At 37.5% G+C, this 16,020-nt stretch overlaps 1 protein-coding gene across 6 annotated transcripts in view; it reads left to right on the forward strand.

Annotated features, from left to right (window-relative positions):
* Positions 1-620: 620 nt before the first annotated feature.
* LOC141413906 (organic anion transporter 7-like) overlaps positions 621-16,020 on the forward strand; it is a 39,552-nt gene continuing 24,152 nt past the window's right edge. For all 6 annotated transcript variants that reach the window (XR_012438923.1, XM_074047883.1, XM_074047878.1 and 3 more), the window contains exons 1-2: positions 621-1,304; positions 2,132-2,235. Coding sequence is in view for 5 of the 6 variants with exons in the window: in XM_074047883.1 (XP_073903984.1) it covers positions 903-1,304; positions 2,132-2,235 (506 nt within the window). In the remaining variant the exon portion in view is untranslated. The remainder of the gene's footprint in view (positions 1,305-2,131; positions 2,236-16,020) is intronic.

The raw sequence follows: 16,020 nt of genomic DNA on the forward strand, positions 1-16,020 counted from the left end.
GGAGAAGGGGACCAGGAACTAGAGAAAAGGTTAGTTTGAGAAGAATTAACCTAGAAGGTAACACACATGCACAGGAAATCATTGTGAGTCAACTCCCTGTATAGCTAGCCTTATCTCAACTAGCAAAGACCCTTGGTCCTTCCTATTATTGTGTATGCTCTCTCTTCAACAAAATTAGAGATAAGGGCAAAATAGTTTCTGCCTGGAAGCGAGGAGGTAGGGAGGGAGAGAGGGAGGGTGAGGTGGTTAAGGGAGGGGTTGTGGGGAAGGGGGGAGAAATGACCCAAACATTGTATGTACATATGAATAAAATTAAAAAAAGAATAAGTGCTATAATTTGAACTAAAGCAGGAAGTCAGAAAAAGAAAAGTGTTACACTACAAATTAATATTTGACTTATTAAATATTATTTAATAATATTTAATATTATTATTATAAACTCATTTGATCAAATTCAGTACTAAAAAATGTTCTTGCTTCTTTCAATAGAAAAATAAAAAACACTTCATTTTTGAATCTTACAAATAACACAGTTTGTAATGGACTGCACACCATGTAGCAAGTTTACTCTGAATGTTTACTGACATTTTGCAGGTCAATGTCCACGGTTGACCATTGGACATAGCACAGGACAAAATTTTCTGCACAGTAGACCTTTAACAATTTTAATTTCAGAAAGTATCAGCAAAAACCTTGGTTGACTTTAAAACAGCAAACTTACAAGACCAATAATGACAACATGATTCGAGTTTTACAGCCACACTGCAGAGGTGAAGTGGAGCCAGCTAAGGAAGAAGGGGATCAGGATCAACCTCCTTTTGTGTGTTTTAGTTAAAGGGAAGTTTTTTCTTTGAACTTATCTAGATACAAATTCTTCAATCAGGAACAGTCATTCAGTCTCAATGGCCTTCCAAGACCTCCTCGATCAAGTTGGAAGCCTGGGAAAATTCCAGATCCTTCAGATGACTTTCCTTATTACATATAGTGTTGGAGTTAACCCTTATATTGTGTTAGAGAACTTCACTGCAGCCATCCCTGGCCATCGCTGCTGGATTCAAATCCTTGACAATGATACTGTCTCTGACAATGACACTGGGAACCTAACTAAAGATGCCCTCCTGAAAATCTCCATACCTCTGGACATAAACTTGAAGCCAGAGAAGTGCAATCATTTCATTCATCCCCAGTGGCAGCTTCTTCATCTGAACAGGACTTTCTCAAACTTGAGTGAGCCAGACACAGAGCCCTGCCTGGATGGCTGGGAGTATGACCAAAGCTCCTTCCTCTCTACCATTGTGACTGAGGTAAAAGACTTTATTTTCCTCTCCTGAGATTTGAATGCATAGAAATGAACAAATGTAATGAACATGCTTCAAGCCTTTAATCATTACGTACATGCTTATTCTTCATTCTTTCAGGAAATATTGGTTGCTTCTATATTAAACATGAAACAGTTACACATTTAATGAGTCTAAAGAACAAAATTATATAGAAAGCCCTACTATTACAGTGCTTTCATTCTTGGGAAGACAACAGTTTAAGCAAATAATTCATGTGCTTTGATATAAATGTTACACTAAGCCAGTAATACCTAGCCTTGATTTCAAATTAGAAATATCTTGGAGGTTAGTTAAAACTTTTGGGGGTGAGAGGATTAAAAAAGCAATAGAGAGAATGAATATGATCAAAGTACATTATATGTATGTGTAAAAATATAATGAAGCCCCTCAATTTGTACTATTGATATATGCTAACAAAAATAATTTTTTAAAAACTTAATGCTCAGATTCTATACCGAAAGGAGTCATATGAAAAGATCTGCAGTGATATTCAGGATTCAGTAAATTCTTAAATGTCCTCAAATGATTTCAGTTTGTGGCCACATTAGAGAACTTCCTATTAGGGGGTTAAAAGTGATCACTAATGTAACCTGCAAGTTTAGGGGAGGTTTCCTGGAGAAAATTATGTTTAAGCTGAGCCCTGATGGTAGAAGACAGATTATGTTGGTAAGGGAAACTGGGGAGGGAGATAGAAGCCCGATATAATGAAACTTGTAGGTCATGTTGGGGGGGTTGATCAGGTTACACTGCTAGGTTATAAGCCCTGTTATGCTGGTTTCCTTTTCTTCCAGTGGGACCTGGTGTGCGAATCTCAGTCTCTGACTTTATTGACTAAGTTCTTATTCATGGCTGGAATATTGATGGGGAGCATCCTGTATGGCTGCTTAACAGACAGGTGAGTGTCTCTGATTCACAGCTTTCTCTACTAGTGAATATTTTCATCACTTATGTATCATTCATTGATTATGAAATATTTTTTACAAATTACACTGTTTGTCCCCAGGACCTACAAACACAGTAGAGAATTTCGATCAGTGTTATGAGTACTATTTTTAAAAGTTTGGATGCTGTATGAAGGACACAGAAATGACACCCCCTTATCACATATGATGTGTTTGAGTAAATGTTTAGGAAAAAAGTTGCCACAGATGAAGATTAGAAAGAAAGAGTTAACTGTGGGAACAAAGTCAAAGGTGTATTACCTCATCGGGTCCATCCTATTTGAATATACTGAAATGGAAATAGCTTTGCCACCATTGACTAGGGGCACCATACTCAGTCCCTTGTAGATACTAAACTGATTGCTTAGGGTGCCCAGGGAATGGTTACCATGTCTAATGACCCAAATGTGATGGGTAGAATGGAGCACATAGCATTGTGTCACTGGTGATGTGCTGGGAAGTTACATCAGTTGTCTTTATTTTTGCTTTTGTCAAACAGCTCTTTAAAGCACACTTTTTGAATCATGTGAGGTAATTAATTTGATGACAATTGCATTCACATTTTGCAGTATAGTTATTTGGGTCCTGTGCCTAATGTACCTCTTATGAAGCAGACAGATAACAATTGCTATCATACTCCTTAGGGTTATGGGAAAACTGAGGTATTCCTTACCATCTACCATCATAATATCAACTGTTCTTCAGCTAAAAACTATGAAATGTGAATGTATCACAAAGCAAATGCTAATTTTGAACAGAGTGCAGTCTGCATGTTATTTTCAAAAAGTCTTTCAACTCAACCCTCTTGTGATAGCCTCCTGATAAAATATCAATTTGATAAATATGGATGGATCACTGAGTGGTAAAAAATAGAAGAAGGCAAGACAGGAGAAAACAGCTTGAAAACTAGATGAAGTTGTATGAAGAAGATGATCTAATTACAAGAATGCACAACAAACACTACAGAATTATATGCAGAGGAAAGGCATGATCAATTGGATATATTTTATTCATATGTGCATACAATGTTTGGGTCATTTCTCCCCCTTTCCCCCACCCCAGACCTTACCCTCCCACGCCCTCCCTCTCCCACACACCCCCTCACAACCCAGCAGAAACTATTTTGCCCTTATCTCTAATTTTATTGAAGAGAGAGTACAAGCAAAAATAGGAAGGACCAAGGGTTTTTGCTAGTTGAGATAAGGATAGCTATACAGGGCATTGACTCACATTGATTTCCTGTGCTTGTGTGTTACCTTCTAGGTAATTCTTGATGTAACCTTTTCTCTAGTTCCTGGTCCCCTTCTCCTATTGGCATCAGTTGCTTTAAAGTATCTGTTTTAGTTTCTCTACGTTGAAGGCAACAAATGCTATCTACATTTTAGGTGTCTTCCTATCCCCATACCTCCCTTGTGATCAAAGTCCAATCCCCTTGTTGTGTTTGCCCTTGATCTAATGTCCGCATATGAGGGAGAACATACGATTTTTGGTCTTTTGGGCCAGGCTAACTTCACTCAGAATGATGTTCTCCAATTCCATCCATTTACCAGTGAATGATACCATTTCGTTCTTCTTCATGGCTGCATAAAATTCCATTGTGTATAAATACCACATTTTTTTAATCCATTCGTCAGTAGTGGGGCATCTTGGCTGTTTCCATAACTTGGCTATTGTGAATAGTGCCGCAATAAACATGGGTGTGCAGGTGCCTCTGGAGTAACCTGTGTCACAGTTTTTTGGGTATGTCCCCAAGAGTGGTATTGCTGGATCATATGGTAGATCAATATTTAGTTTTTTAAGTGGCCTCCAAATTATTTTCCACAGTTATTGTATGAGTTTACATTCCCACCAACAGTGTAAAAGGGTTCCTTTTTCCCCGCATCCTCTCCAACACCTGTTGTTAGTGGTGTTGCTAATGATGGCTATTCTAACGGATGAGGTGGAATCTTAGTGTGGTTTTAACTTGCATTTCCTTTATTGTTAGAGATGGTGATCGTTTTTTCATGTGTTTTTAGCCATTTAAATTTCTTCATTTGAGAAAGTCCTGCTTAGTTCACTTGGCCATTTCTTTATTGGTTTATTAATTTTGGGAGAATTTAGTTTTTTAAATTCCCTATATATTCTGATTATCAGTCCTTTGTCTGATGTGTAGCTGGCAAATATTTTCTCCCACTCTGTGGATGGTCTCTTCAGTTTAGAGACCATTTCTTTTGATGAACAGAAGCTTTTTAACTTTATGAGGTCCCATTTATCTATGCTATCTCTTAGTTGCTGTGCTGCTGCTGGGGTTCCATTCAGAAAGTTCTTACCTATACCTACTAACTCCAGAGTGTTTCCTACTCTTTCCTGTATCAACTTTAGAGTTTGTGGTCTGATATTAAGATCCTTGATCCATTTTGAGTTAATCTTGGTATAGGGTGGTATACATGGATCTAGTTTCAGTTTTTTGCAGACTGCTAACCAGTTTTCCCAGCAGTTTTTGTTGAAGAGGCTGCTATTTCTCCATTGTATATTTTTAGCTCCTTTGTCAAAGACGAGTTGGTTATACTTGTGTGGCTTCACGTCTGGGTCTCTATTCTGTTCCACTGGTCTTCATGTCTGTTTTTGTGCCAGTACCATGCTGTTTTTATTGTTATTGCTTTGTAACATAGTTTGAAGTCAGGTATTGTGATACCTCCAGCATTGTTCTTTTGACTGAGTATTGCCTTGGCTATTCGTGGCCTCTTGTGTTTCCATATAAATTTAACAGTAGATTTTTACATCTCTTTAATGAATGTCATTGGAATTTTGATGGGAATTGCAGTTAAAAATGTAGACTACTTTTGGGAGTATCAACATTTTTACTATATTGATTCTACCAATCCATGAGCATGGGAGATCTCTCCACTTTCTATTGTCTTCTTCAATCTTTTTCTTCAGAAGTGTATAGTTTTCCTTGTAGAGGTCTTTCACATCTTTTGTTAGGTTTACACCTAGGTATTTGATTTTTTTGAGGCTGTAAATGGAATTGCTTTCATACATTCTTTTTCAGTTTGCTCATTGTTAGTGTATAGAAATACTAATGATTTTTCTATGTTGATTTTATATCCTGCTACCTTGCTATAGCTATTGATGATGTCTAGAAGTTTCTGAGTAGAGTTTTTTGGGTCTTTAAGGTATAGGATCATGTCGTCTGCAAATAGGGATGTTTTGACAGTTTCTTTACCTATTTGTATTCCTTTTATTACTTCTTCTTGCCTAATTGCTCTGATTAGGAATTCCAGTACTATGTTGAATAGGAGTGGAGATAGTGGGCATCCTTGTCTGGTTCCTGTTTTTAGAGGGAATGGTTTCAGTTTTTCTCCGTTAAGTTTAATGCTGGCTGTAGGTTTGTCATACATAGCTATTATAATGTTGAGGAACTTTCCTTCTATTACTAGTTTTCTCAGAGCTTTGATCATGAAATGATGTTGGATCTTATCAAAGGCTTTTTCTGCATCTATTGAGATGATCAAGTGGTTTTTGTCTTTGCTTCTGTTAATGTGGTTTATTATATTTTTTGATTTTCGTATATTGAACCACCCCTGCATCCCTGGGATGAAGCCTACTTGGTCGTGGTGAATAATGTTTTTGATGTGTTGTTTAATTCAGTTTGCCATTATTTTGTTGAGGATTTTTGCGTCAATGTTCATTAAGGAGATTGGCCTATAGTTCTCCTTTCTGGAGGTGTCTTTGCCTGGTTTTGGGATAAGTGTAATACTGGCTTCATAAAATGTGTTAGGCAGTTTTCCTTCCCTTTCTATTTCGTGGAACAGTTTAAGGAGGGTTGGTGTCAGTTCTTCTTTAAAGGTCTCATAGAATTCAGCAGAGAATCCATCAGGTCCTGGACTTTTCTTTTTGGTGAGACTCTTGATTGCTGCTTCAATTTCATTTTGTGTTATAGGTCTATTCAGGTGATTAATTTCCTCTTGGTTCATTTTTGAATGATCGTATGTATCTAGAAATCTGTCCATTTCTTTAAAATTTTCAAATTTATTTGAATATAGGTCCTCAAAGTAGTCTATGATTTTTTCCTGGACTTCCATGGTGTTTGTTGTTATCTCCCCTTTTGCATTCCTGATTCTACTTATTTGGTTTTCTTCTCTCCTCATTTTAGTCAGGTTTGCCAGGAGTCTATCAATCTTGTTTATTTTTTCAAAGAACCAACTTTTTGTTTCATTAATTCTTTGTATGGTTTTTTGGGTTTCTATTTCATTGATTTCAGCTCTTATTTTTATTATTTCTCTCCTTCTATTTGTTTTGGGATTTGCTTGTTCTTGTTTTTCTAGGAGTTTGAGATGTATCATTAGGTCATTGATTTGGGATCTTTCAGTCTTTTTAATATATGCACTCATGGCTATAAACTTTCTTCTCAGGACTGCCTTAGCTGTGTCCCATAGGTTCCGGTAGGTTGTGTTTTCATTTTCATTGACTTCCAGGAACTTTTTAATCTCCTCTTTTATTTCATCAATGATCCATTCTTCATTAAGTAATGAGTTATTTAGTTTCCAGCTGTTTGCATGTTTTTTGTCTTTACTTTTGTTGTTGAGTTCTACTTTTACTGCATTGTGATCAGATAGTATGCATGGTATAATTTCTATTTTCTTATATTTGCTGAGACTTGCTTTGTGCCCTAGGATATGATCTATTTTGGAGAAGGTTCCATGGGCTGCTAAGAAGAATGTATATTGTGTAGATGTTGGATTATATGTTCTGTAAACATCTACTAGGTCCATTTGATCTATTGCATATTTTAGATCTTGGATTTCTTTATTTTTTTTTTTGGATGACCTATCTATTGATGACAATGGGGTGTTAAAGTCTCCCACAACCACTGTGTTGGAGTTTATATATGCTTTTAGGTCTTTCAGGGTATGTTTGATGAAATTGGGTGCGTTGACATTGGGTGCATACATATTGATGATTATTATTTCCTTTTGGTCTATTTCCCCTTTTATTAGTATGGAATGTCCTTCTTTATCTCATTTGATCAATGTAGGTTTGAAGTCTACTTTGTCAGAGATAAGTATTGCTTCTCCTGCCTGTTTTGGGGGGCCACTGGCTTGGTAAATCTTCTTCCAGCCTTCCATCCTAAGCATATGCTTATTTCTGTTGGTGAGATGGGTCTCCTGTAAGCAACAAATTGTTGGATCTTCCTCTTTAATCCATTTCGTCAAGCGGTGCCTTTTGATGGGGCAATTAAGTCCTTTAACATTAAGCATTAGTACTGATAGGTATGTGGTGATTCCTGTCATTTAGTTGTCTTAGTTGTTTGAAGGTTTGTTTGTGTGTACCTAAGTTGATGTTACTCTCTACTGTCTTGCTTTTTCTTTTCCTGTGGTTTGGTGCTGCCTGTCTTTTCATGGTTATGTTGGGTTTCACTTTCTGTGTGCAGAATCCCTTGAAGAATCTTTTGTATTGGTGGCTTTGTGGTTACATATTGTTTTAGTTTCTACTTATCATGGAAGACTTTTATTGCTCTATCTATTTTGAAATATAGTTTTGCTGGGTAGAGTATCCAGTGGTTGAAGTTATTTTCATTCAGTGCCCGGAAGATCTCACCCCACGCTCTTCTTGCTTTTAATGTTTCAGTTGAGAAGACTGCTGTGATTTTGATGGGTTTACCTTTGTATGTTACTTGTTTTTTCTCTCTTACAGCATTCAATATTCTTTCCTTAGTTTCTGAACTTGTTGTTTTAATGATGATATGTCGTAGAGTAGTTCTATTTTGATCTGGTCTGTTTGGTGTCCTGGAGGCCTCTTGCATCTGTATGGGAACATCTTTCTCTAGATTTGGGAAATTTTCCGTGATTATTTTGTTGAATAGATTACGCATTCCCTTCACTTGCACCTCTTCTCCTTCTTCGATGCCCATGATTCTCAAGTTTGGTCTTTTGATGGAGTCGGTGAGTTCTTGCATTTTCTTTTCACAGGTCTTGAGTTTTTTAATTAATATTTCTTCAGTTTTTCCTTTAATTACCATTTCATCTTCAAGTTCTGAGATTCTGTCTTCTGTTTGTTCTATTCTGCTGGATTGGCCTTCCGTTTTGTTTTGCAGTTCTGTTTCATTCTTTTTTCTGAGGTTTTCCATATCCTGGGTGGTTTCCTCTTTAATGTTGTCTAGTTTTGTCCTGAGTTCATTTATCCATTTATTCATTGTGTTCTCTCTTTCACTTTGGTGTTTATACAGTGCTTCTATGGTTTCCTTTATTTCGTCTTTTGCTTTTTCAAATTCTCTATTTTTGTTGTCTTGGAATTTCGTGAGTGTCTCCTGTACATTTTGGTTGACCTTATCCAGTATCATCTCTATAAAATTCTCATTGAGTACTTGTAGTATGTCGTCTTTTAAATTATTCTTGTGGGCATCATTTGGTTCTTTGGCATAGTTTATCTTCATTTTGTTGGAGTCTGGGTCTGAGTTTCTGTTTTCTTCATTCCCCTCTTGTTCCTGCACTAAATTTTTTGCTGTGGGGAAACTGTTTTCCCTGTTTTTCCTGTCTTCCCATCATTGTCTTTGGTGTTGTTACTATCCCTGTACTGTGTGCAATTAAGTATTTTCTAGCTTGTAATAATAACAATGATAATATTTAGAATGGAAGGGTGAGCTGAGATGGAAAGCAAGAAGTTAAAGAAAGGGGGAAAACAAATTCACAGACAAGAAGGAGAAAACAGAACAAGGTATCAGACAAGAAAGTTTCAAAGGTATAAACAGTGAGCATTAGTGTACTAATCGACAGTAAGCTGAACAGACATTAGAGGGACAGAAATAGGATTGAAAAATTAAAAAAAATTAAGATAGGAATAAAAATAAAAATTAAGTAAATGAAAAAAATATCCATATATTAAAAATGAATTAAAATAAAATGGAAAATAGAAAATTAAAAAAACAAAAACCAAAAAACCCTCTAAGTTCAAATGCAATGAAATTTCCGCCTTAATAATTTGGGTGTCCGCTTCTGAAGAAAGAGATTGAGGAAGACTAGAGAAAGTAGAGAGATCTCCCATGCTCATGGATTGGTAGAATCAATATAGTAAAAATGTCGATACTCCCAAAAGTAATCTACATGTTTAATGCAATTCCCATCAAAATTCCAATGACATTCATTAAAGAGATTGAAAAATCTACTGTTAAAATTTATATGGAAACACAAGAAGCCACGAATAGCCAAGGCAATACTCAGTCAAAAGAACAATGCTGGAGGTATCACAATACCTGACTTCAAACTATATTACAAAGCAATAACAATAAAAACAGCATGGTACCGGCACAAAAACAGACATGAAGACCAGTGGAACAGAATAGAGGACCCAGATATGAAGCCACACAACTATAAGCAACTTATCTTTGACAAAGGAGCTAAAAATATACGATGGAGAAATAGCAGCCTCTTCAACAAAAACTGCTGGGAAAACTGGTTAGCAGTCTGCAAAAAACTGAAACTAGATCCATGTATATCACCCTATACCAAGATTAACTCAAAATGGATCAAGGATCTTAATATCAGACCCCAAACTCTTAAGTTGATACAGGAAAGAGTAGGAAATACTCTGGAGTTAGTAGGTATAGGTAAGAACTTTCTCAATGAAACCCCAGAAACACAGCAATAAGAGATAGCATAGATAAATGGGACCTCATAAAACTAAAAAGCTTCTGTTCATCAAAAGAAATGGTCTCTAAACTGAAGAGAACACCCACAGAGTGGGAGAAAATATTTGCCAACTATACATCAGACAAAGGACTGATAACCAGAATATACAGGGAACTTAAAAAACTAAATTCTCCCAAAACTAATGAACCAATAAAGACATGGGCAAGTGAACTAAACAGAACTTTCTCAAAAGAATAAATTCAAATGGCCAGAAAACACATGAAAAAATGCTCACCATCTCTAGCAATAAAGGAAACCATGCTAAGATTGCACCTCACCCCTGTTAGAATAGCCATCATCAGCAACACCACCAACAGGTGTTGGCAAGGATGTGGGGAAAAAGGAACCCTCTTACACTGTTGGTGGGAATGTAGACTAGTACAACCACTCTGGAAAAAAATTTGGAGGCTACTTAAAAAGCTGGACATCGATCTACCATTTGATACAGCAATACCACTCTTGGGGATATACCCAAAAGACTGTAACTCCAGAGGCACCTGCACATCCATGTTTATTGCGGTACTATTCACAATAGCCAAGTTATGGAAACAGCCAAGATGCCCCAGCACTGACGAATGGATTAAGAAAATGTGGTATTTATGCACAATGGAATTTATGCAGCCATGAAGAAGAACGAAATGTTATCATTCGCTGGTAAATGGATGGAATTGGAGAATATCATTCTGAGTGAGGTTAGCCTGGCCCAAAAGACCAAAAATCGTATGTTCTCCCTCATATGTGGACATTAGATCAAGGGCAAACACAGCAAGGGGATTGGACTATGAGCACATGATAAAAGCGAGAGCACACAAGGGAGGGGTGAGGATAGGTAAGACACCTAAAAAACTAGCTAGCGTTTGTTGCCCTTAATGCAGAGAAACTAAAGCAGATACCTTAAAGCAACTGAGGCCAATTGGAAAAGGGGAACAGGAACTAGAGAAAAGGTGAGATCAAAAAGAATTAACCTAGAAGGTAACACCCACGCACAGGAAATCAATGTGAGTCAATGCCCTGTATAGCTATCCTTATCTCAACCAGCAAAAACCCTTGTTCCTTCCTATTATGGCTTATACTCTCTCTACAACAAAATTAGAAATAAGGGCAAAATAGTTTCTGCTGGGTATTGGGGGGGGAGAGGGAGGGGGCGGAGTGGGTGGTAAGGGAGGGGGTGGGGGCAGGGTGGAGAAATGAACCAAGCCTTGTATGCACATATGAATAATAAAAGAAAAATGAAAAAAAAAATAAGCAAATGATCCATAAGGAAGATGACGTCAACAGTGTTGTAAGAATGTCAACTCTGGTTGTCCAAAAAAGAATAATAATAATAATTTGGGTGTCTGTCTCAGTCTCCAATCCTGGAGATGGTGCTTCAGAAATTGTTTTGCAGTTGTCTCATTGAAGGGGATGCATAAAGTAGAACAAAATTACACACACAAAAAAAAAAAACAACAACAAAAACACTCCACCTAGTGTCCCAAGTTCAAATGCAATACAGTTTCAGTAAGTTTTTCCGCTTGCAGGTGTAATTCGGTTGTTCAGTCATCAAAGGTAGGGAGAAAAGGAAAAAAAAGAGTCTGGAGACAGTTCTGAGAATGGTATCTGCAGCTGTGGCTTGCCTGCCCGCTGCTGTCAGCCTCCTGAAGCTGGAGGCATTATTTATGCAGATCTCTGGGGTGAGCTTAGCACTCACCTGGCCCTGCAGGCTTTGTATGCTCAGAGTTCTCCAGTGCGGGAGCCTCTGCTACAGGCTTTCCCCTTTCCAAGCACTGGGAAAGGTGACACTGCACCCGTGTTGTCAGGCCTGCGTGTTTATTTACAGTTCATGTGGGAGGTGGGTCTTCCCCCCTCTCCTGTGAAGTTTTCCTCCCACCACCACTTTCACAAGCTTTCCTGCTCCTGCTTACTTGGTGGTGCTTCTGCTCCTGCCAGCCACCATGTTTGTTTACAGTTCACGTGGGAAGTGGGTCTTCCCTCCTCTCCTGTAGAGTTTTCCTCCCTCCTTCACTCTCACAAGCTTCCCCACTCCTGGTTGCTGGGCGCACGCCCCCACTCCCACCAGAGGCTCTCCAGCCCACCCGGCTTGTTTATTTACAGTCCCGGGAAGGATTCCCTTCTCCCAATCTTCAGCGCTCAGGGTGCCCCACCCCCTTTCCAGCGTGTCTTTATTGGTCTTATTGCTTATTACTCAGTTTCTCTTTTTTCCCCGGGTGGAGGTCAGTCTGTCCAGGGCTATGCTGCTCTGGCCCAGGCTTGTCTGTGGGAGTACCACAGTACCGCAAAGCTCACCTAGTCCGCGTCTTCCCAAGCCATCTGGGCGCCGGTGACTGGTGGCCCGGGGGCCCTCCTTGTTTCTCCGTTTAACATGAAGTGGAGATTCTCTGGGCCAACTGGAGGTGTGGAAGGGTTAAGGTTATGCCTTTTCTCAGTGATTATGCCTGCAAAGGGTGTCTCTGGTGTCTCTCCAAGATTTCACTATAGGAGGCTCACTTTCTGCTTCCTCCCTCTAGCCACCATCTTGGAATCCCTAATGGTAGATTTTTCAATCTCTTTAATGAATGTCATTGGAATTTTGATGGGAATTGCAGTTAAAAATGTAGACTACTTTTGGGAGTATCAACATTTTTACTATGTTGATTCTACCAATCCATGAGCATGGGAGATCTCTCCACTTTCTATTGTCTTCTTCAATCTTTTTCTTCAGAAGTGTATAGTTTTCATTGTAGAGGTCTTTCACGTCTTTTGTTAGGTTTACACCTAGGTATTTGATTTTTTTTGAGGCTATTGTAAATGGAATTGTTTTCATACATTCTTTTTCACTTTGCTCATTGTTAGTGTATAGAAATGCTAATGATTTTTCTATGTTGATTTTATATCCTGCTACCTTGCTACAGCTATTGATGATGTCTAGAAGCTTCTAAGTAGAGTTTTTTGGGTCTTTAAGGTATAGGATCATGTCGTCTGCAAATAGGGATATTTTGACAGTTTCTTTACCTATTTGTATTCCATTTATTACTTCTTCTTGCCTAATTGCTCGGGCTAGGAATTCCAGTACTATGTTGAATAGGAGTGGAGATAGTGGGCATCCTTGTCTGGTTCCTGTTTTTAGAGGGAATGGTTTCAGTTTTTCTCTGTTAAGTATAATGCTGGCTGTAGGTTTGTCATACATAGCTATTATAATGTTGAGGAACTTTCCTTCTATTCCTAGTTTTCTTAGAGCTTTGATCATGAAATGATGTTGGATCTTATCAAAGGCTTTTTCTGCATCTATTGAGATGATCAAGTGGTTTTTGTCTTTGCTTCTGTTAATGTGGTTTATTACATTTTTTGATTTTCGTATATTGAACCACCCCTGCATCCCTGGGATGAAGCCTACTTGGTCGTGGTGAATAATGTATTTGATGTGTTGTTTAATTCGGTTTGCCATTATTTTGTTGAGGATTTTTGCGTCAATGTTCATTAAGGAGATTGACCTATAGTTCTCATTTCTGGAGGTGTCATTGCCTGGTTTTGGGATAAGTGTAATACTGGCTTCATAAAATGTGTTAGGCAGTTTTCCTTCCTTTTCTATTTCGTGGAACAGTTTAAGGAGGGTTGGTGTCAGTTCTTCTTTAAAGGTCTGATAGAATTCAGCAGAGAATCCTTCAGGTCCTGGACTTTTCTTTTGGGAGAGACTCTTGATTGCTGCTTCAATTTCATTTTGTGTTATAGATCTATTCAGATGATTAAGTTCCTCTTGGTTCAGTTTTGGATTATCATATGTATCTAGAAATCTGTCCATTTCTTTAAGATTTTCAAATTTATTTGAATATAGGATCTCAAAGTTGTCTCTGATGATTTCCTGGACTTCAATGGTGTTTGTTGTTATCTCCCCTTTTGCATTCCTAATTCCACTAATTTGGGTTTTTTTCTCTCCTCATTTTAGTCAGGTATGCCAGGAGTCTGTCGATCTTGTTTATTTTTTCAAAGAACCAACTTTTTTTTCATTAATTCTTTGTATGGTTTTTTGGTTTCTATTTCATTGATTTCAGCTTTTATTTTTATTATTTCTCTCCTCTTATCTGTTTTGGGATTTGCTTGTTCTTGTTTTTCTAGGAGTTTGAGATGTATCATTAGGTCATTGATTTGGGATCTTTCAGTCTTTTTAATATATGCACTCATGGCTGTAAACTTTCCTCTCAGGACTGCCTTTGCTGTGTCCCATAGGTTCTGGTACATTGTGTTTTCATTTTCATTGACTTCCAGGAACCTTTTAATTTCCTCTTTTATTTCATCAATGACCCATTGTTCATTAAGCAATGAGTTATTCAGTTTCCAGCTGTTTGCATGTTTTTTTGTCTTTACTTTTGTTGTTGAGTTCCTGTTTTATTACATTGTAATCAGATAGAATGCATGGTATAATTTCTATTTTCTTATATTTGCTGAGGCTTTTTGTGCCCTAGGATATGATCTATTTTGGAGAAGGTTCCATGGGCTGCCTAGAAGGATGTATATTGTGTAGAAGTTGGATGAAATGTTCTGTAGACATCAAGTAGGTTCATTTGATCTATTGTATATTTTAGATCTTGGATTTTTATTGATTTTTTTGTTTGGATGACCTATCTATTGATGATAATGGGGTGTTAAAGTTTCCCACAACCACTGTGTTGGAGTTAATATATGCTTTTAGGTCCTTCAAGGTATGTTTGATGAAATTGGGTGCATTGACATTTGGTGCAGATTGGTTGATAATTGTTATTTCCTTTTGGTCTATTTCCCCTTTTACTAGTATGGAATGTCCTTCTTTATCTCGTTTGATCAATGTAGGTTTGAAGTCTACTTTGTCAGAGATAAGTATTGCTATTCCTGCCTTTTTTCACGGTCCATTGTCTTAGTAAATCTTTCAGCCTTTCATCTGAAGCCTATGCTTATTTCTGTCGGTGCGATAGGTCTCTTGTAAGCAAAAAATTGTTGGATCTTCCCTTTTAATCCATTTCATCAAATGGTGCCTTTTGATGAGGGAATTAAGTCCATTAACATTAAGTTAATGCTAGTTTGTTATTACTGATAGGTATGTGATGATTCCTGTCATTTAGTTGTCTTAGTTTGAAGGTTTGATTGTGTGTACCTAAGTTGATGTTGCTCTCTACTGTCTTGCTTTTTCTTTTCCTGTGGTTTGGTGCTGCCTATCCTTTCATGGTTATGTTTGTTTTCACTTTCTGTGTGCAGAATCCCTTGAAGAATCTTTTGTGATGGTGGCTTTGTGTTCACATATTATTTTAGTTTCTGCTTATCATGGAAGACTTTTATTGCTCCATCTATGTTGAATGATAGTTTTGCTGGGTAGAGTATCCAGTGGTTGAAGTTATTTTCATTCAGTGCCAGGAAGATCTCACCCCACACTCTTCTTGCTTTTAATGTTTCTGTTGAGAAGTCTGCTGTGATTTTGATGGGTTTACCTTTGTGTGTTATATGTTTTTTCTCTCTTACAGCCTTCAGTATTCTTTCTTGGGTCTCTGTATTTGTTGTTTTAATGATAATATGCCATGGGATAGATCTATTTTGGTCTGGTCTGTTTGGTGTTCTGGAGGCCTCTTGCATCTATATGGGAATAGATTTCTCTAGATTTTGCAAATTTTCTGTTATTATTTTGTTGAATATATTACGCATTCCCTTTGCTTGCACCTCTTCTCCTTCTTCAGTGCCCATGATTCTCAAGTTTGGTCTTTTGATGGAGTCAGTGAGTTCTTGCATTTTCTTTTCACAGGTCTTGAGTTGTTTAACTAATAGTTCTTTGGTTTTTCCTTTAATTACCATTTCATCTTCGAGTTCTGAGATTCTGTCTTCTGTTTGTTCTATTCTGCTGGATTGGCCTTCCATTTTGTTTTGCAATTCTGTTTCGTTCTTTTTAATGGCATTTTCCATATCCTGAGTTGTTTCCTCTTTAATGTTGCCTATTTTTGTCCTGAGCTTATTTATCTCTTTATTAATCATGTTCTTTGTTTCACTTTGGTGTTTATGCAGTGCTTCTATGGTTTCTTTTATTTCTTCTTGTGCTTTTTCAAATTCTTTATTTTTGTTGTCTTGGAATTTCTT

The sequence above is a fragment of the Castor canadensis genome, chromosome 1, assembly GCF_047511655.1.
Source record: "Castor canadensis chromosome 1, mCasCan1.hap1v2, whole genome shotgun sequence".
Taxonomy (NCBI): domain Eukaryota; kingdom Metazoa; phylum Chordata; class Mammalia; order Rodentia; family Castoridae; genus Castor; species Castor canadensis.